This window comes from Oncorhynchus mykiss, chromosome 23, assembly GCF_057628025.1.
Source record: "Oncorhynchus mykiss isolate SJ-2025 chromosome 23, ASM5762802v1, whole genome shotgun sequence".
NCBI lineage: Eukaryota > Metazoa > Chordata > Actinopteri > Salmoniformes > Salmonidae > Oncorhynchus > Oncorhynchus mykiss.
The window spans coordinates 4,414,481-4,433,869 of NC_143044.1; the positions used below are offsets into that span (position 1 = coordinate 4,414,481).

Below are 19,389 nucleotides of genomic sequence, written 5' to 3' on the forward strand. Positions count from 1 at the left end.
AAACAGTGGATAGATGGGAGCATTGGCGCAAAACTGAAAGTGCGAACCACCGCATTTAACCAGGGAAAACAACCTCTCACTCAACGTAAAAAAAACCAAGGATATGTTTTTGGACACCAGGAAACAGCAGAGGGAGCACCCCCCTATCCACATTGATGGGACCGCAGTGGAAAGCTTCAAGTTCCTCGGTGTACACATCGCTGGCAAACTGAAATGGTGCACCCACACAGACAGTGTGGTGAAAAAGGCGCAACAGCGCCTCTTCAACCTCAGGAGGCTAAAGAAATTTGGCTTGTCACCTAAAACCCTCAACTTTTACAGACGCACAATTGAGAGCATCCTGTCGGGCTGTATCATCGCCTGTTACGGCATCGCCTGCCACAGGCAGTGGCTCGGGTGGTTGATGTCCTTGATGATAGTTTTGGCCTTCCTGTGACATTGGATGCTGTAGGTGTCCAGGAGGGCGGGAAGTTTGCCCCGGTAATGCGTTGGGGAGACTGCACCACCCTCTGGAGAGCGTTGCGCTATCATCCAGAAGGTGAGGTCAGTACAGGTGCATCAAAGCTGGGACAGAGAGACTGGAAAACGGCTTCTGTCTCAAGGCCATCAGACTGTTAAACAGCCAACATGTGCTCATCAGAGGCAGCTACCTATAGACATAGATTAGGAATCACTGACTACTCTAAGGAAATTAAACACTAGCCACTTGAATAAACTGTGCTCTATATTCTTCTACGGTATCTTAGTCACTTTAATTGTGTGTAAATATCGTATCACCCATCTCATATGTATATACTGTATTCTATACCATGCCACCTTATCTTAGTCCAATGCCGCTCTGACATATGTATTCTTAATCCATTCCTTACTTAGATGTACGGGTATTTTGGTTATATGTTGTGAAGCTGTTAGATATTACTGCCCTGTCGAAGCTAGAGGCTCAAGCATTTCGCTACACCCACATATGCTAAACTCGTGTATGTGACCAATATATTTGATTTGATTAGGATATAGACTCGGTGGCCAGTTTATTAGGTACAGCCCGCCACCAGCCTGTACTGTTGACACCAGGCAGGATGGGGCCGTGGACTCATGCTGCTTACACCAAATCCTGACGCAACAGGAACCGGGATTCGTCGGACCAGGCAATGTTTTTTTTCACTCCTCAGTTGTCCAGTGATGGTGATCACGTGCCCTTCTTATTTTTAGCTGATTGGTGTGGAACCCGGTGTGGTCTGTTGCAATAGCCTATCCGTGACAAGGACTGGCGAGTTGTGTGTTCCCGAGATGCCGTTCTGAACACCACTGTTGTACTGCGTCGTTATTTGCCTGGTTGTGGCCTGCCTGTTAGCTTGCTCAATTCTTGCTATTCTCCTTCGACCTCTCATCAACGAGCTGTTTTCGCCCACAGGACTGCCACTGACTGTATGTTTTTTGTTTGTTGCACCATTCTCTGTAAACCCTAGACACTGTCGTGCGTGAAAAGCCCAGGAGGCCGGCCTTTCTGAGATATTCGAACCGGGGTGCCTGGCACCGACGATCATACCACACTCAGTCGCTTAGGTCATTAGTTTTACCCATTCTAACATTCAATCGAACAGTAACTGAATGCCTCGATGTCTGCCTGCTTTATGGAGCGAGCCACGGCCACATGACTCACTGTCTGTAGGAGCAAACCATTTTCGTAAATGGGGGGGTGGCATATCTTTACATTTTGCTGCCTTACAAATGTTATCTAAAAATGGATTAGGGTAAGTGTACTTATTAAGCCAACCCCCAAATCTAAGTTTAGACATTTCTATATTTGATAGACATTTAAATATTTGATAAAATGTAAATAGTCCGGACCTTAAGCCCATAGGTGTTCCAAATACCCCCCCCCCCCCTCTGTTAAATAATACATTTTTATTCATTTCCAAATATTCAAAACTTACAAACTGACATTTCTTATGTAAAATTGTATTATATGAATCACCCCTGAAGTTAAACTGATCATTACTATTCATCATGAAATAACATAAGATCTATGTGGAGATCTATTTGGATATCTATGTGGACTTAGGCTTCTGTTCGTTGACAACCAGTACACGCCTGGCTCAACTAATCGTAGACTTTAATCAAGACCTTAATCAGGTGTGTTACTGCTTGGTTAGAACAAAACCCTGCACCAACACCAGCCCTCTGTGGAAAAGAAGCTATGCACACAGACTGTAACACACACTGGCCCTCTGGATAAGAAGCTATGCACACAGACTGTAACACACACTGGCCCTCTGGATAAGAAGCTATGCACACAGACTGTAACACACACTGGCCCTCTGGATAAGAAATCATGCACACAGACTGTAACACACACTGGCCCTCTGGATAAGAAATCATGCACACAGACTGTAACACACACTAGCCCTCTGGATAAGAAGCCATGCACACAGACTGTAACACACACTGGCCCTCTGGATAAGAAGCCATGCACACAAACTGTAACACACACTGGCCCTCTGGATAAGAAGCCATGCACACAGACTGTAACACACACTGGCCCTCTGGATAAGAAGCCATGCACACAGACTGTAACACACACAACTTTCAATTCATTATCTGAAAGGTGATTCACATTTGCTGTACTGCTATTCTTGTTAATTATTTATACTCGTCTTCCTAAAGCCTATCTGAAGACCATTTCAAATCTCCCTCTCTACTGTCTTACAAAGGTACAAGTGGTGGACAAAAAAACTGATGAACAAGGACAACCCCCCCACCCCCCACCCAAAAGTGCATGAGAAGTCGCCCAATAGTTATCCCCTTGCCCCTCGTTTGTTGCCATTTTTGTCCACCAATTGTATGAGAAATATTATTTCTTGCCTATATAAAAGTAAAGTTCCAAAGATATACAAAACCGTATCACAAGTGTGGTGCATTTGCGTTTCGACAGAGCGTCGGGAATAAACAAGAACCTCTGGATTGGAGTTCACACGGAGCCAGCTGCGGTCTGTACGATCATCACCCTGACATCCCTCCCCTCTGATGTTATTCTTCTGTCTCTGCATCAACGACTACCTTGTCCACTCAAAGGGACTTGAGGTTTCTAATTGTTCCTAATAGTTTCCAGTCTTGGTACAGGCACAATGGCTAGATGCATAATGTGCACAACTGTAGTTTTGTGTGTGTTTTTTTTATTCATCAACTTAAATCTGAACAAGAGACATTTATGCTCATGCTCATTGAATATTGGGATATCAACACACTGTCCCCGTGTGTTTCATTGCAAACTCTGCTTAATAAGAGTATACTGGGCTTAATTGGAACAACAGTGATTTATTGTATTAAAAAAAAGACAGAATAGGAAAGCCTACTCATAAAATATTTGGAAACCAATGGTTTGGGGTATAAATACACAGTCTACAAAACATTATGAACACCTGCTCATTCCATGAGATAGACTGACCAGGTGATTTCAGGTGAAAGCTGTTGATGAAGGGGAGGAGACAGGTTTAAAGAAGGATTTTTAAGCCTTAAGACAATTGAGACATGGATTGTGTATGTGTGCCATTCAGAGGGTGAATGGGCAAGACAAAAGATTGAAGTGCCTTTGAACAGGGTATGGTAGAAGGTGCCAGGCACACTGGTTTGTGTCTGTAATGCTGCTGGGTTTTTCACGCTCAACAGTTTCCTGTGTGTTATCAAGAATGGTCCGCCAACCAAAGGACATCCAGCCAACATGACACAACTGTGGGAAGCATTGGAATCAACATGGGCCAGCATCCCTGTGGAACGCTTTCAACACCTTGTATAGTCCATGCCCTGATGAATTGAGGCTGTTCTGAGGGAAAAGGGGGGAGTGCAACTCAATATTAGGAAGGTGTTCTTAATGTTTTGTACACTGTATAGACTACAGTATTATGCAAAGTTAGTTTTCATCATATTGAATAATATTGATTTATTGCCATATTCTGTATAGATGGTGCTTTTTGTGCTACTGTACCCTTTAACCCTTGTACCTGTATACAAGTTGAAAATGGCCGATTTGGGCACTGATAAACATCTAAATTGGAACACAGTGGCTGTACAGTAACATGCTAAACATGACGTCAGAACTCTGGCTCTGCGCTTCACAGCGCTGTATGGGTTTTGACTGACAACTGTTCTGAACTTGAGCACCTCAAGAAGTTGCCCCCCATCCTTCCTTCAGAATTGTTTAAGCTCAGTTAAATCGGTTGTTGATCATTGCTAGACAACTATTTTCAGGTCTTGCCATAGATTTTCAAGTAGATTTAAGTCAAAACTGTAACTCTGCAACTCAGGAACATTCACTTTCTTCTTGGTAAGCAACTCCAGTGTAGATTTGGCCTTGTGTTTTAGGTTATTGTCCTGCTGAAAGGTGAATTAATCTCCAAGTACCTGATGGAAAGCAGACTAAACCAGGTTTTCCTCCAGGATTTTGCCTGTACTTAGCTCCATTCTGTTTTTTTTATTTTTATCCTGGAAGAACTCCCCAGTCCTTAACAATTACACGCATACCCATAACATGATGCAGCCACCACTGTGCTTGAAAATATGGCAAGTGGTACTCATTAATATGTGGTATTGGATTTGCCCCAAACTTAACCTTTTGTAGTCAGGACAAAAAAGTGAATTGCTTGCCCAATTTTTTGGCAGTATTACTTTAGTCCCTTGTTGCAAACAGGATGCATGTTTTGGAATATTGTTTTATTCTGTACGGGCTTCCTTTTCACTCAGTCAATTAGGTTTGTATAGTGGAGTAGCTACACTGTTGTTGATCCATACTCTGTTTTCTCCTGTCACAGCCATGTTCAATGTCTGCTTTTTTATTTTTACCCATTGACCAATAGTTGCCCTTCTTTGCAAGGTATTGGAAAACCTCCCTGGTGGTTGAATCTGTGTTTAAAATTCACTGCTTGACTGCGGGACCTTGGGGTACAGAGATGAGTGGGGTCATAAGAAAATGTTAAACAACTTATTATGTGACTTGTTAAGCAAATGTTCACTCCTGAACGTATTTAGGCTTGCCATAACAAAGGGGTGAATACATATTAACTCAAGACATTTCAGCTTTTCATTTTTAATGAATTAGTCTTTTTTTTTTTTTTTTAAACATAATTCCACTTTGACATTATGGAATATTGTGTGTAGGCAAGCGACAATTTTTTGGGGGGCAATTTAATCAATTTTAAGTTCAGACTGTAACACAACAACAAAAAATGGAAAAAAAGGGGTGTGAATACTTTCTAAAGGCACTGTATCAGCACATTAATATCTTGTTTGCATCAAATATGATCACTTATCTGAGAAGGTACACTTTTTTTTGTTTGTTATTCAAAATGTTTTTCAAGAAGACACTTTCACTTTCAAAATGTGGAATAGGTTGTGTAGATTGGTAGGAGAAAATCTTAATTTAGTCCCTTTTTTTTTAGGTAGAATTTTTAAGGAAACTGAAGATTGTAAGGGTTGTGTAGACTTTCACTAGGCAGTGCTAGGGCAGCTTGGCTTCTGTTTCTCTTCTCTTCCATGTCCTTCCCCCTTCTTTCTGTTTTTAGGATATGCTGTACGTATCAGACATGGTCAGTTGAGACAATTGAGACCGCTTTCTATGTGAGGATTTTGATGATGAGCTGTGAGGGAGCTTTGCCAGAGTCTGCTCTCCACCCTTCACAGATGGGACTCGCTGGCCCATATCCATAAAGGTTCTCAGTCGGTCCAGCTCTAGGATCCGTTTTGCCTTTCAGAGCGTACTAAATAAGACAGTGGGGACCTGCTCCTAGATCAGAACTCTTACTCTGAGATGCTTTATAAATACGGGCCAGACCAGTCTGCAGAGTCGAAGTCCGCACCCCTCTCTTGGCGCTGTAAATCTGGAAAAAAACAAGTTTCCGAATCAGGAAACATTAGCCTTGATAAATTGTCACCCTATTAAATCAACAGACGCATAAACGTTAACCATACTTTGAAATGAGTCTCACCGCTTGAAACGTTATCGTTTAAACTTTTTTCGGAAACTGAAATGTTGGTGGCTATTGATTTGTGAGGGAAGTTTTAGGCTGAAGTTCAGTTGGAGAGCCATAGTGGATGCGCTGTGCAAGTCACTGTTTGTTGGGTAAATTGGTCATCGTTTGTAGTCTTGGAAGTTTTTGAGTCGAGGTGTGAAATTGGAGTGGCTCGTTTGTGAGGTCATGTGTGCCCTGTTTGACACCGTGTTGGCCGTCGGCGAGGGAAAGAGTTTGTTCGTGTCTGAGGTCATTTTGTTGGCCGTAGGACCATGAGGTACCTGTCGTTTTATCTGTAAACAGAATTCTTTACAGTCCAAAACACTGCCTGGCCGTGTGTTTTCTTTTACTCCCTTGGCGCAGTCGGGAGCTCCGCAGTAAAGCTTTTATAAATCTCAGGCACGAGCCACTGCAGATCTGTGCTCCCCTCTCCTCCTCCTCTGGTTTACTAAGCCCCTGCACTGCGGAAGGCTTGCCTGCCTGTCTGGCCCGATTCTCCTTCTCAACTGTGCACTTGCATACTTTCTCACATGGATTTATTAACAATGGTGGAACTTCCCTCCCACCTAATGTTTACACCAATCCTATGCTTTTAAATCCACCACGGGTGTGTGACTGTGCGAGTGCACACGATGGCACCCTTCCTAATGGCGAAGTGTGTGTGTGTGCCTATTCCGCCTGTTGAATGTGATCCTTACAGTTGCTAAAAGGTGACCGAAGTTAATCCTATACGGTGCTTTGACTCTAACAAGGAAGTGAACACTGTGTACTCACTGTGAAAGCCAAGAACTGCCTCCTTCGTTTAGCGGCTCGGCTAGGCTAGCCCCTTCCCTCAACTGTGTAACCCCTAACGCTACCAGTCAACCGTCCAACCCACTATTTTCCTTCCCCAACGTCTCTTCCTCTATTTTTCTCCTCCATACACACACCATTCTCTTTCTCTCTGTCGCTTGCGCGCTCTCTCTCCCTTTGTGTCGCTCTCTCTCTGTCGCTCCCTTTGTGTCGCTCTTTGTCTGTCGCTCTTTCTCGCGCTCTTTCTCTCTCTCTATTTTACACACTCTTGCTCCGGGACAGAACACGCTGTTCCTTTCCCTGACTGTGGCCTCTGGCTGTCGCGGTCGTTTCTGAAGACTGCTGCATGCAGTCTCTCTCTCTCTCAGTGCTTAAACCACATGATTCCCGACCCGATGACACCCTCTTTATTTAATGTGTTTTTTCTATTCTGAGGTTATGACGAAGCACATTGGGCACACACCAGCCTGTTTCCATTATCCTGATTGTCTTAGGTTTTCCCCATGTTGGGCCCAGGAGGAGTCAGTAGCAGAGACACACAGATGGACTAGTCATTTAGTGGTTGTGTTATGGTTGTGGCCTGGGAAATGTGGTTCATTGGTCAGGATGATTTACTACATGAGTGTTAAGTGTGCAACCAGGCTGCACTACTGCCAGTCTGCAAATGAACAATTCCACCTGGTGGTGTGTGTACTTTGAAATGTCCACTTAATGGAGAATCATAGGCCTTGTGTCTTGTTTGCAATCCTTTTCCTTAGATGTCTGTCTTCAAATCATTTTTCCCGCAACTTATTGATACGTCTTGTGATGGCTGAAGTTCCACCTCCTGTGTTTTTGTCCCCTGCGATGAAATCGGTCAGATCGGTTTCCGTCCGTTCATACGTTAGTCACGCGATATCTCAGACAGCACCGGCACGATTTTGACAAAACTGGGGTGAATGATGCCATAAAGATCCGGCATTTACAAAATGACACTGATTGGCCCAAGGCGGGAGCTGTAGTAATTAACAGAAATGTGTGAGTCACACTAGGGAGGAAGAGGCAAAGCGAGAGTGATAACTGGGCACAAAATCTGTAGGTGGCGTTTTTCTGAATGTCAATGAGAGTCGAATTTGGTTTGGTTAATTTGGTTAACAAATCATGTAATGGCTTATTTAATCTAATATAAGTTTTGTAGTGCTTAGTTTGTTACTAGTGTACGAGACGTGACATCGCGGCAACTCTGAGAGAGAAAAAAACACTTTATATCAGAGTTGTGCCTGTTGGTCACACTCGTATCTGCCTTCTTATTGGCTAGAATGGTCTCGCCTCCTTCCGACTGCCTTCTAGTCTGAGTATCAGTCTCTTCAACTAACATTCCACTCCTTGCCACTTCCAAATAGTCTTTTGGCACATGACATGGAGTACAGGAAGTGGATTAGTTAGAGATTGGTACCCAGGCCAACTGCCTTCCATTTTGTAAGACATGTATTTTTAATTGTTAGTGGCCACTTGAGTATCTGGTCAATTTAATGGGTCACACACGATAACAGAAACGTATTAGTCACACGGGATATCTCAATTGTCCCAAGCGGGGGCGCTGCATCACTCGTGGGGGACGACATGTTTACTGTTGCCTTGTTTTTAGTCCTCCTGATGTACTGAAAATGGCCTTGTGCTGACATATAGCAGCATTGACTTCTGGGGCCTCCTGTTTTTGCTCATGGCGAGTGTGATGCACACGGACTCATCTGTTGTGACGCAGGCAGACGGGGGCCAGAGAAGGGGGTACTAACCTGGGAGGAACATGCTGTCACTGACGCGTGTGAGACATCAGAGACACTAAGTCCCCTTTTGAAGGGCCTGGTTGTGCTGGAGAGGTGGACAGCGAGTGCTGGTTGTGACCTCACTGAAGGACCCTAGACACACACGCTCCACTCAGGTGTGTGTGTGTGTGTGTGTGATGATGATGACTAAGCACTGCCGGGGCTCAGTGAGAAAGGCGAAAGGACTGGGGAGTGGAAATACTTGATGCAGCCCTCGTGGTGACATGCATGGACTTGAACATATATATACTGTCATTCGTGTATACGTTCTTTCTCACACACACACACACACACACACACACACACACACACACACACACACACACACACACACACACACACACACACACACACACACACACCTTCATTTGCACAGACTCTCTCACACACAGACACACACACACACCTTCATTTGCACACACACACACACATACATACTTTCACGATGTACTGAGTCAGTGTATGTTTCTTTCATCTTTCCTCCTCTTCACCTGCTGCAGCAGTTCCTTTGAGGAATGTCTGAGAGTAAACCGTGACAGTTGCACATTTCTCTGTTCCCCTAATTGCCACTCCGTTCCCGGCCAGGCGCTCTGCGTCCCGCAAATACGCCTGAAAAGCAGTAGCCCCGTCACAGTCAGCTGACACAAGAAAGCACACGCAGCGGCAGGCGGCGCCTCTGCCAGCCTTCTGCACCATAAATGTACGTTCTGTCTGCGTGTGGGCCCGGCTTCCCTCCCTCCACCCCGCCACTCTGCTGCCCGCTCTGCTTTGTGGCTCAGGTTCCCACATCATGTCCCTGGTGGCTCCACAGTTTTGCTCACATGATCACGGCCCTCTAGTTAAGGATATGTCAAATCCTGTGCATCAGAGGTGGAGATGCATGCTACTTGTATGGCTCTGGTCGGTGCTGGCCTATTAGTTGCTGCAAATGTACTCTATTCCACTGAATAGAATACTCCTGTGACACTTTGTCTACCGTTAAATGTGTCATCATTTTCTTGTTCCGTTGTGTTTTCTCATGACCTTTTGTTCACTCTGTTCACACAATTGATACTGTGTTGTTTCCATATCAAATGCTAATACCAGAAGAATAGTGTGATATTAGGGCCATTGGACACCGCTATGCGACTGCTCCTCGAGTGAAACTAGCTGACTCCCATACTCTCAATTACGGAATAGGCATGACCCTAGTTAACTTCCCAACTCTCCCTAACTGACAGAATGGCCTTGACCCGAGGCCAACTCTCGCCTCTCCAACCTGTTCAATAATCGATGATTTAACAATGCACACTGACAAGCCCTCTCCTCCCTTTCTCTCTGTATCTCTCTCTGCTGCAAAGCCAGACCTCATCATCCCACAGGAGGAAATCGTTGCGCACCGTAACTTTCCAAAATGATTTGGAGAGTATTAGGTTGATACATTTTGCACGGGGTACTTTTTTTTTCGTACTGAAACTGAACAGACTTGATTTGAGCTTTTTTAGGCTGGAAGGTACTGTCTTCCGTGGTTCAGGTTTTAGACAGTACACAGTGTACTTACTGTGAACAGGATATATATATTTTTTTCTTTAGTCTAAAAACTCTTCTGTCTCTTCTTCCAGGCTATGCCTTCTTGCTGTTCCAAGAGGAGGCCTCTGTCCAGGCCCTGATTGACGCCTGCATCGAGGAGGACGGGAAGCTTTACCTTTGTGTCTCCAGCCCCACTATCAAGGACAAACCAGTCAGTGAATACCGCAGTACTGTACTGTAATACCGTTTTCACACTACTAAGCTGAGCTAAACCGAGACAAGCCGACCTGTACTGTGCCAGTCTGGTTCTACATTCACCATAGTTGCTCTAACTGGGCTTGGAAGGAAAATAACCAAGGCAGTTCGGTTCCGGTTGGGTATAAGGGTGTGGATTTCACGTCAGACACATTACTTCATTAATGATGCATTTCTTTTTTCCAGGTCCAAATCCGCCCCTGGAACCTGAGTGACAGTGACTTTGTGATGGATGGCTCCCAACCGCTGGACCCCCGCAAGACTATATTTGTGGGGGGGGTGCCCCGGCCTCTACGCGCAGGTAGGGGATTGGTCAAAACGGATGTAGATCAGTGGATAGGTTGGTGGATTTTCTGTGTAAGATCGACTGGCGTAGACCGTAGTCTCTACAGGCTGTAATCAACAATACAGTTTTGCCAGTGAGAAAGAAATCCAATTTGTTTCCAGGCGGTTCGCTAACTGCCAGTCATGTCAAAAGTTCATGCAAGGCTCTTTAGGTGGTTCAGCATTTCTGTGCTTGGGACCAACATCACTGACTGGCTGTCTGCTATGTGGCCTACCCTAGTTAAATCAACAGTCAAAGACGACTACTGTAATGCACACTTTCAGGACAATGTTATTGGCAAAGAATGTTATTCAAGTCGCATCATTCTGCTTGTCTCGTAAAAAAATATGCAAACATTTTTAATTCGACAAATTACGGCATGCGGTCATAACATTCTCTCTCGTCCTCTAGTGGAACTAGCTATGATAATGGACAGGCTGTATGGGGGTGTGTGCTACGCCGGCATTGACACTGACCCGGAGCTCAAGTACCCCAAGGGGGCGGGCCGTGTGGCCTTCTCCAATCAGCAGAGCTACATCGCCGCCATCAGCGCCCGTTTTGTTCAGTTGCAGCACAACGACATTGACAAACGGGTGAGTGAGACCAAACACTGTGTTCATAATGTCTGTCTCCGTAGCAATAGCGCTTCAGGAGTGGCCCTAAAAGTTGGATAACAGGGAGATATCTTTAGCAGATGAATGACTGACTGACTGGGTTGTGTTCGATAGGGCACGGAAAAGAAATGGTTTTGCAACAGGGAACAAAAAGGAGTGTTTCTCATTGGACAAGTCCAGGTAGTACCTCCCTGTTTGTTAGTTTTCTTCCGTTTGGTGCCGAATGAACACGACCCTAGTGTAACCTCCCAGTAGGCCCTAGTGTAGGCTTTCTTATTTTTTTTTAAATGTAACCTTTTATTTAACTAGGCAAGTCAGTTGAGAACCAATTCTTATTTACAATGACGGCCTACCCCGGCCAAACCCGGACGACACCGGTCCAATTGTGTGCCGCCCTATGGGACTCCCAATCACGGCCGGATGTGATGCAGCCTGGATTCAAACCAGGGACGGCAGTGACGCCTCTTGCACTGAGATGCGGTGCCTTAGACCGCTGCGCCATTCAGGAGCCCAATGGTGTGCTGCTGTGGATCTGAACTCTTTAACTCTCATTAAGACCCTATACATAAGAGCTGTCATTATATGCTGGTATCCAACTGACAGTTTGGCGCAGCCTACAATACAGGGAGCCCCGGTTAGGTCTGTGGGATAGAGTTGGCTGTGTAATCACCCTGGCCTTCGGCTGCTGGAGGGCTGACCGACATTTGAAGTCCCAGACGTGGGGAAGGTTTAATTATAGGACTTCCTTATACATGAATATTCACTTTAGCCGTGGCCGGGTTGTTTTGAGCGAGCTAGCCCTATAGAGCATGGCCTATCGTGACCAACCAAGACTGGTCGTCTGCCAGCCCAGAGAGGCTAGTCTCAGTGGGGGCTGCTCATTCCACACTCCCTCTGTGCTGCCATAATCCAATAACCAACCCCAGTGGCTGGTTGAGCAGGCAGTGTCTTTATTCAGACTACTTCCCTGGGTTGGCTCTACTGTCTGACCCAGGGCTATATTCAGTGTCCAACAGTAGGAGTGTGGGGGGGGGGGGGGGCTTTACCCAGAGAAGCCTCTCTGCCTGCCTTCGCGTCAACCACCACCGCGTCACACCCAAGTTCTCTCAGGGTTAGTTAATGTTCGTTCTTGTGGTTCACTGGTGTCCATCCACAACACTTTTGTTTGCACGTTGTAATTCTGTTCCGTCTGGCAACACAATCATTCCGTTAACTGTAAATGGCATCTTAGTATTGTCTTAATGATATGTCAGAATGGTTCAATTACTGTACCTCAAGAACAGCTTCATTGTTGTACTCACCGAGGTGATACTGGTATTTATTGGCCGTATTCATCAGGGCACACCATAGCAAAACATTTTGCAACGGAAAACAAAAACGAGCCGTTGGACATGCTCAGGTACCCTTTTTCAGTCCGTTTCCTACCGTTTGGTGCCAAATGAAAATGAGCCTGGTTGCCAGTCTGTTTCTGGCTTTGGCCATTGCAAGTCATAGTCTTACCAGGGCTGGGGGTTTAAAGAGAACCCTTCATTACACTGTCAGGCTGTAGTGGAGGGATCACTGTATGTAACCAGGGCCTGCTCACACACTGTGTGTCATCTCCATGGAGACACAGATTGGATAGTCTGTCCCTCAGCAACGGTCAACGGACTCCAAATTTTCATGTGTGTGTGTGTGTAAGTATACCTGCTTCCGTGCATAAAGAGTACCAGGCAGAAGAATGTTGTGCAACACTTGGACACATGAGTCATTTTGGCTCTTGAAATATTCACCACATCTGCTTTTACAGTGCCTTCCTTACCCATAGAGAGGAGAATAGGAACAGCTAGAGACAGAAACGTATTTGAGAAGTTGATATTTTTAGCCTCTAGGATGTCACAGTTGACATTAAACGGGCAAATAATACATGTAACAGAAATATACATTTCAGAACTCGGCAATGTCTTGCACTTGGTCAAACATTTAGCATAAAGCATGTGGACTCTGTTTACATTCCGACAATAGAGATTCAAGTTTGAGTTCAATCTACACCTCACGCCAAGAAGATAATAAGCCAGTGTCTCCTTTCTCTGACCTTCCTTCAGGTGGAGGTGAAGCCGTACGTCCTGGACGATCAGATGTGTGACGAGTGCCAGGGGGCGCGCTGTGGGGGGAAGTTTGCCCCTTTCTTCTGTGCCAACGTCACCTGCCTGCAGTACTACTGTGAGTACTGCTGGGCCAGTATCCACTCCCGGGCAGGCCGAGAGTTCCACAAGCCACTGGTGAAGGAGGGGGGCGACCGCCCTCGACATGTGTCCTTCCGCTGGAGCTGAGGGGGTCGAGGATAAGCCCTGCCCCACGGCCCCACCCCCAACAGCCCCTCAACCCCCTTAACCGGGACAGCGCTACACCCCACCCACCCCCCCCTGCTCTGCACCCCCTCCCCACCACCTCAACATCAGTGAAGAGGATAACTACAAATACATGGGTCTTTCATTTTCAAACTACACTGCTTGATTACGAACTCATTGTCCAGTGTACCCTTATGATGACAATAGGGTGGGGGAAAAAAATGAATCGCAAAAGTCTATCTGCTTAGAATTTGCACTTTGGCTCAAAACTCACTAAACACATATGGGATGTAAGCAAAAAACATATTGTGTTCAAGTCCCCTGTTCCATGACTTGGTGGGTCAGGGTCTCCTGATTATACAGTTACAGTACATATATATTTAAAAAGTATATATATATATTTTTGTTTTAAATATATCTATCTAACATATAAAGATAATTAAATTCTATGGGAAAGGAGCATGCACTTATTTAAAAAATGTTTTAGGATATCGCCCCTTATATTACCAAAGGCAAAAATGAAATCCATGCATTCAGAAAACCTAAATAGGTGGCATAAGATGTAGGAAGACTATACATTTATCCAGTAGTCTGGGCCATAGAAGACCAGATTTAAAAAATAAAATAAAAAAATGGCTATATTTGCTCTCCATTTTGACTCTGAAAATAGTAAAATTAATACCTCATAAGACGCAATCAGATTTAGTTTTGCTTTTGATTTGTAGTTCTTTATTTTTGTTAGGACTTTATTTTCTAGTGTTATGTTGATGTAATGCTGCTGAATAGTACTTTATTCAGGCTAGGGCGTTATAACAACTATGATGTCACCTGGTGTTAAGGATGATGACAGGCTATCATAGGGAGAGGGGCGTCCCTTACGATGCCTAGTATGATGTGGGGTGGGGTGGGGGGGAGGGGGAGTCGCCCCTAACTGCATGTTATTTTGAATCAGGTTGCTGCATGCAATAGAATTTCAGTCTCATGTCTACTATTCAATTCTGCCCATGTTTGCACAGCACCCATATAGATGTACGTACAACTAGCATGAAACTGGACTCAACAAGGAAGACAGACTGGTAAAAGAATCCAACACCCCCAGTGAGAAGTTAACAGCCACAGGGGCAGTATGAGCAGGCTGCTTCTGCACAAGGTGGCTAACATAACCAGATGACGAAACCTTAATATTAAACCTGAATCCAAGTAGATGTAGGATATATCATTTAAAACTGTCTACGATGTGGGTGAAGTACTTTTTTTTTTCTCTTTTTTTTTGTTGCAGTGATTGTTAATATAATTGTGCGATTCCTGTTAGTTTTATACCGTACATAGTTGGGTCTGAGTATGCCTATAGAACTGTGATTTCGCTTTAAGTGTTGTTAACGTCCGACATAGAAGTCCTGTGAAACTTCATGAACTAGTGTATGCACACGTGTGTATATATACGTTCTCTCATACACACACACACACACACACACACTCACATTACACCGATGGTTCTCTTTCTCTTAAACATACATACATGTACATATACAGACCTAGTACGCACACAAAGTTTGACCCAAATACACAGAACATATGACGCGCAGACTAAAGTGAGCTTGAATCTGAGAAACACAGAACTGCTGTCTGTACTGTTGACAGGGTCATGTCCCCCCCCCCAAAAAAAAACCAAAGAGCTCACATATGTTCAACTTAAACGAACCAACACATACGGAGACCACAGATGATACTGTGCGAAGCATCAAGCGCTATGCCTGTGGGTTTAAAGGTGCAAGTTAGAAACATTTGTACTGTTGTGGTGACAAGGCATACGAGACAGTGATGAGAAGACAGACAGAACATTGAAGCTACTGGAGACTTGTGGTTTAGTAAACTGAGCTCCTTCTCAGCCTGCACATAAAGTTATCTGGCTACGGGGTTGTGATAGCATTGCCAGAACATTGTGTGCTAGCTGGGATTTACCATATTTATCCAGATTTTCCTGCAAAGCTTGAAGTAGAATAATGACCTGCTAAAATGGTGGACATTTTTTTTTATTTATCAAAAGGCTATGGAATGGGGTGCAGTTGAATAGGATGGGTGGGGTGGGAGGTATTGGGTAGTTATAAATGCAGGACAAATAAACAAAGTATTGGCTGCTGGGGTTGGTTTGGGTTTGAGCGGTGGAGTTTGGGGCTGTTACACTGGTTTTTAGCAGTTTTGTGGACAATCCAGTCTGGATCCTGCAACATTGCGAGTTGATGTGTCGTCTCCTTTTCTGTGTGTTGCGATTGTCCCATGCTGGCACCCCCGCCGTCCTCTCTCTCGGTTTTAGTCGCAAAACGGTTTGCTTTAGGACAAACCATTTAGTTTGTTTTTTGTAAAAGTAAACTAATCTAAACCGAAGATACTTTTTTATTGATAGAAAAGTCTACAACAACAAAAAAAAGAGGCTAACCATGAGTAATAATAAGTCTCCCTATTTAAGTGAATTCTGGGTGTTTTTGTGAGATGTCTTTCCCCGCCCAGAAGGGTTTTCTATGTTTGTTCCTTCTCTATAATAGACGTGTTATGCACTACTCTTTGTATCTGGACAGTTTAACAGTCAGCAATTGTTTTTGTTGGGAGAAAAACAAAAAGTGTGCTTTCTGACTGACATGATCTTTTGCAATACCTCAATTTTGAAATATATTAGGAGAGAAATTGATATTTTCTAAGTTTATTCAAATAAAAAAAATATATATATATTAATTTAATTCTGCCAGAGATGATTTAACAGGTGGTTGATTTTATTTTTGTCATGCTTATTTGCTTTTTATTTTAAATTTTATTTTTTGAAAAAACAACTGAAGGAGCTAGAGCTTTCTAACTTTAATATAATGACGTAGTTAGCTGAAGTACAGAGTCTACCTTATTACAGAGGAGGTTAGAGTGAGTTTCCCACTGGTCTTATACCCGTGGAAGCACGGTGTCACCAAGACAAACATAACATGAGCGGTAGTGTTCCAAGGAAAATATTAGTCCTAAAAATTGTTGTTCTATATAAATAAAAGTCTATCGGGTGAACTGAAGATACTTCCCTTATTTTGTATATTTATAATCAGTCATTTACTATGCTGACCAGAATTGTGAAAGAGATCTTCTGTTCATGTTATTTTTTTAAGAACTTTTTTATGTTTCCTAAAAGTATGCGTTTCATTTTGTTTTGTAAAAGCAACACCCTAATTTTGTTAGCCTGAGATTGTTTAAAAAAAGACTTTAAGCAGATGACGTGGAGAGAAAGGAATGTTTAAAAAATATATATATATTATTAAGAGATACAAGTGTTTCAACTGTAACTTCTTCGAAAGCCCCCAAGGTGCATCAATTGACTGGTAGCCTTCTATTCACGCAAGACTTGAATTAGTCCCATTTTTTTTTTAAGGCTAAGAACCTTGATTCTTTGTTGTAATGTGCAATACTGTTTGTACTGTTTGTAAAAAAAAAAAAAAAAAATAATGAAAAAAGAAAGAGGCAAATCTTTATTGCAGATTTATTTTCATTGCAAGCATTGTGATTCACTAAAATCATTTTCTACTGTGTATTTACCTACTCTACATGCTAGTACCTTCCAGTAGTAATGTAGCCTTTGTACTGAGAAATTTTTCATTATTTTTTAGAGATTTTTGCTAAAAAAGAAAATAATTTAAACATTTACGTATTTTTATTTCATATTTTCTTTACAGACTTATTTCTCAACCATTAATAGTTATTTCTGGGGGAGACTTTCATATCTGGTCAATGTCATTTAATATTATTTTATATTTTTACTTGGAATAAATTCATTTTATGATGCTAATTCTTTAAAAAAAAGTTTTCATTTGTTCACTTTATTTTATTTTTGGAAGCTGAAAAACCTTTAATATTGTTACTTAAGTGTGTAGATTTTTTAAACGCAAAGCTTAATGTGTTAACTCGCTGATGTTGCTTACATTAGTGTGACGATGATTTAAGGAGGGGGGAAATGGAAGAAAACTATTACGGTTGGTATTGTTAAGTGATTGGCAATGTAAAACAAATGAACGGGCAATAAAATGAAAAGGCAGAATGTGGTATGTTGTGATGTTGTGGAAGCTGGACAATGCTTACTTACCACTCCTACTGCTTCTGCTACTGTGGTATAACCCCACCTTGTAATAGTCAATAACATTGTATGGCCAAGATGTCACAACACTTCCACTGATGTGAAACATCACATTAATACCTTTTTAAAATGTTAATCGTGTTACATGACCCTCCCTTTAGTTTCAGATGGTGGGTAAACCCCTGTAGGAACCTGAAAAGTGGCTATGTGCACCAGTGAGATTGTATTTAAGAATGAATGTAAATGTTAAGATGAACTGTATAATTAAGTGGAGGGTGTGACTTGTTGGAATTTATTCCTGATAACAGGAGTCATACATCTAAATCTTTGACATGTTTTCTTTCTGTCCCCAAACCACCTAGATTTCTTTAGTCACAGTTTAGTGTGTACGAACTGGCCTTAGATTTAAATTTGAGCCAAGATACACTAACATTATGTGGTGCGTTCTTCGGGGATGGCATTAACCTGATTTTTGCCCTCATATCCATAGACTATTGGTCCATATGAAGTGTTGTGACATCACCACTTCCTGTACTATAGTATTGTCATCAATAAGCAGAAAAAAACACCAATGCAAATGCTGGTCTGAGAACGTTATTTCTAGCTTGCCTTTTCTACCAGTTTGTACAGGTAGTGTTCTACTAATTAACTTTAATCTCGTACTCACCCAGTGCTTTTTCCCAATGGTCAGTATTAGTTATACCACCAAGTATTTATTACATTTTATTTATTTGTTAAGCATAAACTATGTGCAACTGAAAGGGACAGTTTGGATAAAATGGAAATCATGTGTGGTGGAGGAAATTTCATAACGCTTCATGAATGTTCTCAGTAGGCCCTTCATTTTGTGATCTAAAAAAAAAAGATTTAACTTGCTCAATAGTTTTTTTTTTTCTCAGACAAAATCACTACTTTTTAAAAGTTGTGTTCATTAATTTTTCAAAGTAATACTTATTTGTTTGATTACTGGTTCTATCTTGACAAGGCTTTGAAATTGTTGACTTGGACCTATGCTTGTCTGAATTTGCAGTATAACTAATAAAAAAAACAGAGCTCTATGCTGCTAATGCTTACTACTACTGCTTCAAGGTTGTAGTTCCCACCTTTTCCCTTTTTCTGTACTAATAAGCAAGTCTTATTAAATATAGTTGTATGACGCTGTGAAATATTGTCGTCTTTTGCATGGCCTCCTTTTCCACCTCTTTCTCTCATCCCTTGATGTTCCACCTGGAGTAAGGTGCTTGACTGGAATGGAAAAATGAAGTGTTCAAATAAATCTCAAAAGAACTGAAATACATTTAAGACCTCTGTTACATTAGGGGTTACTGAAGCAATCAATGTAGGTTTATCAGTTACTTGGAGGGATGATGTTTAAATCATAGGGGTTTAGTTGTACTTCAGAACGCTCATTAATTACCGACTGCCTCAGACCACTCGCAGAACAGTGTTCAATGCTTTTTTTTTGCTCTTCCGCATCTCTATACATAGTCAATATGATTCTCTAGTCTTGTTTATACCTGGCACTAAGGGAACGTTTGGAATTTGAGTCCACATTTTCAGAAATACATCTATTTTAATCATCACCTATCAAAAAAAAGTGGGCACAATTTGAATGTGTACAAGACCAGGACAAAGGAGGCATGTTAGAACCAGCA

General features: G+C 42.8%; 1 protein-coding gene and 1 long non-coding RNA gene across 11 annotated transcripts in view; one reads left to right on the forward strand and one right to left on the reverse strand.

Annotated features, from left to right (window-relative positions):
• Positions 1-18,900, forward strand: part of cpeb3 (cytoplasmic polyadenylation element binding protein 3) — a 60,252-nt gene extending 41,352 nt beyond the window's left edge. For all 10 annotated transcript variants that reach the window (XM_021580234.3, XM_021580236.3, XM_090216651.1 and 7 more), the window contains 4 exons: positions 10,201-10,319; positions 10,550-10,664; positions 11,100-11,281; positions 13,387-18,900. In XM_021580234.3, coding sequence (XP_021435909.3) covers positions 10,201-10,319; positions 10,550-10,664; positions 11,100-11,281; positions 13,387-13,614 — 644 coding nt within the window. In that variant the 3' untranslated portion in view covers positions 13,615-18,900. The remainder of the gene's footprint in view (positions 1-10,200; positions 10,320-10,549; positions 10,665-11,099; positions 11,282-13,386) is intronic.
• On the reverse strand, positions 5,070-7,174 carry LOC149972472 (uncharacterized). The gene is made up of 2 exons (XR_016490914.1): positions 6,777-7,174; positions 5,070-5,870 (listed from the first exon to the last, which is right to left on the reverse strand). It is a non-coding gene; the product is annotated as an uncharacterized LOC149972472 (long non-coding RNA).
• Positions 18,901-19,389: the final 489 nt, after the last annotated feature.